General features: G+C 52.2%; 1 protein-coding gene across 1 annotated transcript in view; it reads right to left on the bottom strand.

The window, feature by feature from the left end:
- The window catches only part of EBF4 (early B-cell factor 4), a 52,766-nt gene that overhangs the window by 34,530 nt on the left and 10,358 nt on the right, over positions 1-7,878 (bottom strand). The window contains exons 3-7 of the mRNA XM_012665820.1: positions 6,441-6,597; positions 6,191-6,254; positions 5,972-6,027; positions 4,973-5,046; positions 3,815-3,883 (exon numbers count right to left, since the gene is read on the bottom strand). Of these exons, the coding sequence (XP_012521274.1) occupies positions 3,815-3,883; positions 4,973-5,046; positions 5,972-6,027; positions 6,191-6,254; positions 6,441-6,597 (420 nt within the window). The remainder of the gene's footprint in view (positions 1-3,814; positions 3,884-4,972; positions 5,047-5,971; positions 6,028-6,190; positions 6,255-6,440; positions 6,598-7,878) is intronic.

Genomic DNA, 7,878 nt, shown 5'->3' with positions numbered 1-7,878 from the left:
ACAAATCGGTAGGAAAAGCCAATCCTTCACAGAAAAATAAGCATAGGATATGAACAGACAGCACACAGAAAAGGAAACACAAACAGCCTTTAAATGCATGAGAGTGTGTTCAACCTCACTCAGAGTAAGAGAAATGGACTCACTGGGATACCACTGTTCACTTGTACAATGGAGAAAGATGAAAAAAAATTATGGTAACCACTGCTTGTTGCAGTGGGATTACTTACCTGCATTCCTTGAAGCTTTTACTCCTGGATCATTACATACACTCTTGGACACTTGGTCTTGTTATAATTCTTGGTGATTTCAACATCAATATAGACAGAATTCTTCAGCATGTCTCCTTTCTCTCTCTTGCATCCCCATTTTCCCCTTCCCTACTGGATGTATCTCATCAGCATATGAACAAGCTACATTTTTTCTTGCCCTTATATTGTGCTCCAGCCACCACTCCATTTCTTTGATCCCTTTAAAGCAGCAGTCCCCAATTTTTTGGCACCAGGGACCAGTCTCATGGAAAAAAATTTTTCCATGGATTGGGGGTGGGGATGATTTCACGATGATTCAAGTGCATTACATTTATAGTGCAAACTTCTCTGCTAATGATAATCTGTATTTGCAGTGGCTCCCCAGCGCTAGCATCACCAGCGCTAGCATCACCGCCTCAGCTCCACCTCAGATCATCAGGTATTAGATTCTCATAAGGAGCAGGCAACCTAGATCTCTCGCATGTGCAGTTTTACAGTAGGGTTCGCACCCTTATGAGAATCTAATGCCACTGCTGATCTGACAGAAGGCGGAGCTTATGTGGTGATGTGAGTGATGGGGAGCAGCTGTAGGTACAGACGAAGCTTTGCTCGCTCACCTCCTGCTGTGTGGCCGGGTTCCTAACAGGCCACAGACTTGTACCAGTCCACGGCCTGGGCGTGGGGATCATAGCTTTAGAGCAAAACTCAAGAGTTTCCCTATTCATTGTTTCCAATCTCTCTTCTCCCATTTTTTCTCAAACTCCTGGCCTCAAGCCATCATCATGCCTTGGCCTCCCAAAGTGCTGGATTACAGGCATGAGCCACCGTGCTGGCAGCCCCTTCTTTCTAAGATGCAATCCTATCAGACTTCTTTTTCTGCTCCTCTACTCCACTGAAATGGCTCCTGTTGAGGTCACCAATGTCTTCCGCATTGCTAAATCTAACGGTCAGTTCTCAGTCTTTTCATCATATCCAGGAGCAGCACTTGCTACAGCTGCGCACCGCCTTCTGCTAGGAACGTGTTCTTATCTGGGCTCCGGGGCACGACACTTCCCTGATTTCCCCCTTAACTCACTGGCCACTTCTCGTTCTCCTTTGCTGGTTCCACATCTCCATGACCTCCAAACACCGGACACCCCAGGATTCAGTTCTTAGACCTCTTCTGTTTTCTATCAACGCTCATTCGCCAATGATTTAATTCATTCAAATTTACATCTGCAGCATGAACCTGGCCTCTTTAGAGCCATACTCAGGTTCTCAGCGGCTTTCTCAATTCCCCACCTGTATATTTAGTGAGCACCATAAACATAACATGCCCAAAACAAACTCCTGATCTTCCTCTCCCAAACCTGCTCTTCCCCAAATCTCCCCCTTCTCAGCAAACTCCATCCTTCTAAGTTGATCAGGTTGGAAATCCTTGCCTTTCTCTCTCTCTCTCTCTCTTTCTCCTTCCATAACAAATCCTTTTAGTCCCACGTGTGAAACGAAATATATCCAGAATCCAGCCACTTCTTACAATCTCCCCTATAACATCCCTGGTCTCAGCCTCCCTCCTCTCTCACCTGGGTTATTACAATGGCTTGCTAACTCATCTCCCTACCTCCCACAGGTCATCTTTGACACAGTGGCTAGAGTGACCTTGCTAAAATATGTCAGGTCTTATCATTCTCAAAAGCCCCCAATGGCTTCCATGTCATTCAGAATAAAAGCCAAAGCCCTCACAATGGCCCACGGCCTACATGCAGCCTACAAGGCCCTGCATGGGCTTTCCTTCCTCTGCCCCACTCACTACTTATGACATCATCTCCTCCTACTGCCCCCTTGCCCCAGCCACCCGGGCCTTCTTGCTGTTTGTTCAACGCCACAGGCACACTCCTGCTGAGAACCTTCTTCATCCGGATACATTCATGGCTCACTCCCTTACTTCCTTCGGGTCTTGGCTCAAATGTGATCTTTTCAGTGAGGCCTTAAATACTTTAAAATTGAAAAAACCCTTTCTTAAGGCACTTCCTGGTCTTCCTTGATGGCTTTATCTTTCTCTTAGCTGTTCTCACCATCTAACATGCTATACATTTTATTCATTCATTAGTGCATATCTATCTTCCCTAGCCAATTTTAAGCCCAGGAACACAAGGCTTTTTGCCTCTTTTGGTCACTGCTTCATCCACAGCATGTAGAAGAGATCTCGGCACAGAGTGGATGCTCAAGAATTATTTATTGAACAAATAAACAAAATATTTAACTGGCCAGAGTATAGGGAGTAGGCGTTCTCAAAATTGCTGGTATGAATGCAATTGGTATAACCTCTACATAGTGCAAATTGGCAATAACTATCAAAATTACAAATGCACGTATCCTTCAAACCAGCAATTCTGCTTCTAATATAATAATATCCTCCATATAAATTTACACATGGGTGAAATGACACATGGACAAAGTAATTCACTGTAGTATTTTTGTCCCTGAAAAAGAATGAAAACAACCAAAATGTCCAGCAATAGCAGACTATGTAAATAAATCATGCTGTACTCCTGCAGTGGAATATTTTGCAGTAGCAAAAAATAACGAGACTTCTTGTGTTCTGACATAAGCGCCCAGATCTATGTTTTTCAGAGAAAAAGAAAGGTGCTGAAAGGTTTGCTTAGTATGTCACCATTTTTATAAAAAATAAAGGGAAAGGGTACAAAAAGAATCTATATCTGTATTTTCTGGAATATGTACTATCTCAAAAAGGATACACCAGAAACAGGTAACAAGGGTGTCTTATTTGGAGGGGACTGGATGGGTGGGAGGCAGAGGTGGGAGACATTTTGCTATAAACCCTTTTAAACTTCTTGAAGTTTTGCACCTTGTGAATGCTTTATCTACTAAAAGGAGCATAAGTCATGGTTTATGTTCCGATATGGAATGATACCTAAAATATATTGTTATCAGAAAAAGTAAAATGCAAAAGAGTGTGTACAGTGTGCTATGCATAGGGGTGGGAAGCAGACTTACTTTTTGTTATTTACGCTTTTGTACCTTTTGAATTTTGTGCCTTATCTATGCATTTCCTATTCAAAAAGAAATAAAATTTAAAAAATAAAAAGCACGGCGGGAGAATGCATTTTCACGTGTGTCACCTTGACCTGCCAAGTATTTTCTCATTTATCCAGCGACGGAAACAGATGTTCAGGGAAGTCAAGTGAAACAGTGCAGAGGTGGACCCGGGACTAGAACCTGGTGTTTGCTGACACGACCACACCAGGCTTTCCATCTTGTGCAGCCTATCCCTGGGTGCGGGTTCACCTCCTCCTTTCCTGGCCCCCTCTCTTACCTACCCCCTAATCTTTCTGTCAGGAAGCCAGGGAGAGCAGCTCCAGGAAGTTTGCCACCAGGGGCTTCCCTCAGGGGGCCATGGCCAGTGGCTCCCTGGTCCCCGGGAGTTTTTTTCTCTGCTCAAAGACACCAACACAGTGCCCTGGGGGGCAGCTCCGCACCTCCCTTGAGCCCGTTGCTCTGTGGCTGAACCCAGCACTGCCCAGCTCCCTAGCCCTGTGTCTCCCAGCTGCACCCCAAGCCTGTACCTGTCAATAATGACGGGGTCTGAGGGCGTCTCATTCCGGTTGCCACAGCTCTTCCGGTCACAGCACCGGCTAAAGGAAAGATGAGGAGGGAGGGAAGGAGGAAGCGAGTGAAGGAGTGGAGATTACGGCGTTCGAGGGGTGTGTGTGTGTGTGTGTGTGTGTGTGTGTGTGTGTGTGTGTGGGTGCCCAGGGTGCTGATGTCCTGTCCCTGGCTGGGGAATCCCTGGGCCTGAGGGGTTTAGTTCCAGGGGCCTGAGGAGGGGGCAATGTAGTGAGGGTCCTTGGCAGGGACCTCCAGAGCCTAGTCCTGGGGATAAGGTTGGCCAAGAAAGCCTTGTCCCAAAGGCACGTCACTCCCGGAGGAGCCAGGAAAAAGTAGGCTGCAGGCCACCTCAGGGTCTCCCTGTCTCTGTCCACTTTCATGGAAGCTCAGTCTACGAACAGAAAAGAGCTCAAAAGGCAAGTGTGCAGCCTGTGAACAATCACAAGTGAACCTGCCCATGTAACCAGCACCCAGACCACGAAACACCACGTGACCAGCACCCCAGAAACACCCTCGTGCCCCTTCCTTGTCACTCCCCTCCCCAAAGGTAGCCACCATCCCAACCACAGAATTTTGAACACTTTTTCCTTTTCCATGCAGCACGAACTTCCCCCAAGCACCCAGTCTGACTGGCATCTCCCGGGGAGAGCTTGGTAGAAATGCCAAGCTCTGGAGCAATGGGGCAAAGGAAGCCAAAAGCTGTGTCCCCTCACCCCTACTCTGCCCGGCCAGAGAGCTGCCCTGAGGTTCAAAGTTTCCTCAAAGATTAGCTTCTGAGCTAATCCTGAGGCCTTTGGGTCCTGTCCCAGCCCTGCCCCCACACCCCCAGCTTATTAGCTCAGCTTCCCAGGAGCAGGAGAAGGCCTCGCTCACAAAAACACTTGAGGAAGCCACACAAACAGGCCAGGCTAATGGGGCCTCAGGGACCCTCTCCCCAGCCAGCCCTGTGCCCAGGGGCCTCAATCCTCCCTGCCCGCTTCCCCCACCAGGTTTCCCCAGGGAGCGGTGGCAGAGGGAGGAAGGGCTGATGGCACTGGGAGGGGGCAGGGCCTGGTGGGAGAGTCCCTGGCAACACCCTGGCAAAGGAGGAAGGTGCAAGTAACAGCCCGTCTCACCTGCACATGATCTCATGGGTGAGCAGCACTCGACACATCTCGGGGTTCTTGTCCTGCCCCTCGTAGATGATGGCCTGGGGAAAGGGCAAGGGCACAGGCTGTGGGGGAAGGAGGCAGGTGGCAGTACAGAGTGGGCCAGTGACCCAGGCTGAGGGAGGCCCTGGGCCAGGGAAGTGCACACCTTCCTCTTTGCTCTGGGGGAGCCCAGGAGCGCAAGGCAGGAGCTTAGAACCCGGCTGCCCAGGGGCAGGATAATCCTCTCCCTCTAAACCAGGACCCCCACCACAGTGGCAAGAATGGTATGAGGTCTGCAGATTCTGTGTGTCTACAGCAGCTCTTTCCAGAGCTAGAGCTGCTTGGGGCCAGGGGGGTCCGCAGAGCACCAGGACCGAGGTCAGGCTGCTGGTGGGGGAGAGTCACTTTTATCCTCACCCTGCATCATGGCCCTCCCCTCACCCCTGGGCATCCTGCTGTGTGCAGGCTGTTCCCTGCTCCCAGGCTGCCCCAGACCCCTTGGCTGGGCCAGTGCACCCTTCTACCCGCTGCAGGAGTGCTGACGGCCCAGGGCTTTCTCTGGAGAATTGCTTTCAATGCAGAGGAGCTGTCTCATCTGAAAATGTCTGGGAGGTGACACGCTCCCCTTAGGAGTGGTCCCCAGACAATGACGGACTGATCCATACAGGATAGGAAATCCTGGCCTCCTTGCTTCAAGTGGGGACACGTCTGGTGCCATTCCTTGTCCAGAGCTCCCTGCACAGCTCCCTGTCCTGCCTCCCTCCCTCCCCTTCCCCTGAAAGCTCCTCCCATCTCCCCAATAAATCCATGCACCTGAATTCCCATGTCAGGCTGGTCTGCTAGGGACATGAACTAAGCCAGGGTCTTTTCCAGAACAGACGGCAAGAGCCGCATATCCTCCTGCCATAGGCTGGGGCAGGAAGAGGGGGAAGGGGATGCCGGAGAGGAGGGCAGGACAGGCCTGTGCGCCCCGGGCCGGCTCACCTGCTTGGACATGGAGTCGATGAGCCGCACATACAGGTCCTGCTCCGTCCGAAGTCCTAGGGTAGACAGGTGGAGAGGGCTGGTGGTCAGGAGCATGTGCAGCCTCTGATGACCAGGCCACACCTACACCCTCCCAGCCCTGGCGTGCTGTGTGGTGCAGTCGCGGTGCCCAGACTTGTTCAGGGTCAGGGCTGGGCAGGGGCTGCGGCCCCCACTCACCGCTGTTGTACACCAGCCGGAGGCGGTAGTGGATACCGTTGTTGGTCTTTTCGGCCCCAGGCTCCTGCAGGGACAAGATGGGGAGGACGGTCTGGTGCTCAGGGCTGCTCCTAGCCCCGCCCTCTCTCCCTCCCTTCTGCTCCCCACCCTCCTGCATGCATCCAGCATCCATCCATTCATCTGCCCCAGTGTGTGTGAGGGAGGGGGGTCCTGCCCCGTCCAGTCCCAGCCAAGCCCACGAGCCTCTCACTCGGTCCTTCTCCACGAAGTCGATGAAGGCCGTGCGCTCCACCTCCACGGGCTGCCCCTGCCGGTCGTACATGGCCAGCACGAAGTGGAAGAAATTGGATTTCCTGAGGTTGGAGGGGGGCTGCTTCTCAAAGTGTGCCCGTGCCAGGCCCACGCCACTGTGGGAGGAAAGGAGGCGGAAAACCACTGGAAGGGCCCTGCGGTGAGAAACATCCCAGTGCCTCGGGCCAGGCAGGTGGGTTGGCCAGTACTTGGCTCAAACATGGCAAGAGTTTGGGCAGGAAATCAAATCAGACAGGCCCTTTCCACCCTGGCCAGGGCCATCTGAGTTCCAGATAGAGGTGTCCCAGCACCGGGGTCATCCCAGCCTGCCCTCTTGGTAGCAAGGGGCCCAGCAGGTGACTGCAACTGAGGCAGCCCTGTCAGGCTCCCCCAACCCCCTCAGGCTTTTCCCTGGGCCCCACGTTTTGCAAGGCTGATCTCCAACATCAAATGTACAAACCAGTCCATCGTACTGGCCAGAGGCTCCTGTGACTGCCCTTTAGGACATCAAGGAGCACTCATGAGGCCCTGGAACAAATATCCCGCTGAAGCCCAGCCCAGGCTGAGGAGTCCAGGAGCCTGGAGTGTTTGGCTGGAGAATGACAATGTTCATCAGACCCTCAGAGACACCAAACTGCCTGAAGGTCACTAGTCACTAGTCTGCCCAGCCTGGACCCTGGGGTATGGCTGACGGTGGGGGGGACCCTGCTCGGGGGTAGAGGGACCTGCCTCCGGGTTTGGGGAAAGACAACCACGGGCTCCCTCGGGTAGGAGGGCCTTCTAGTCTGGCCTTGCCAAGGGCCCTCTCTTGGCTCATCAGACACTGTGCCCAGAAGCAAGGACAGCAGGAGGAAGGGAAGAACCAAGGCCCTGTTCGCCAAATATTTCCTGAGCTCCAGTGGTGTCCCCAGCACTGGCCACATGGCAACAAGTGGGGCTGGGATGAAATGCCTGGAAGGAGAGGGAAGACAGACACAGAGAGCTGTGACACAAGACGAAGTGGTAAGTGTCCCCCAGAAGATGTGACCATGCACAAAACTACAGCAACAAAGGGAGAAAACATGACTTCTTTCTGTCAGAGATGAGGGGAAGATTTCACGAAGATGGCAGCTTTCCCCAGGTGCTTGAGGAATGACTAGGAGCTCAAGAGGTGGTGGAGGCACAAGGGCAGAGCAAACAGCCCAAGACAGCTATACGTGTGCGTGCTGGTGTCGCGGGACCACAGGTTTCAAAAAGTGGAGTGAGGGCTGGGCGCGGTGGCTCACGCCTGTAATCCTAGCACTCTGGGAGGCCGAGGCAGGTGGATCGCTCAAGGTCAGGAGTTTGAGACCAACCTGAGCAAGAGCAAGACCCTGTCTCTACTAAAAATAGAAGGAAATTATCTGGACAACTAAAAA

This window comes from Propithecus coquereli, unplaced genomic scaffold, assembly GCF_000956105.1.
Source record: "Propithecus coquereli isolate 6110/MARCELLA unplaced genomic scaffold, Pcoq_1.0 Scaffold122, whole genome shotgun sequence".
In the NCBI taxonomy this organism is placed as follows: Eukaryota; Metazoa; Chordata; class Mammalia; order Primates; family Indriidae; genus Propithecus; species Propithecus coquereli.
The sequence above is the reverse complement of the archived record's forward strand: the minus strand, read 5'-3'. Positions and strand labels throughout refer to the sequence as shown.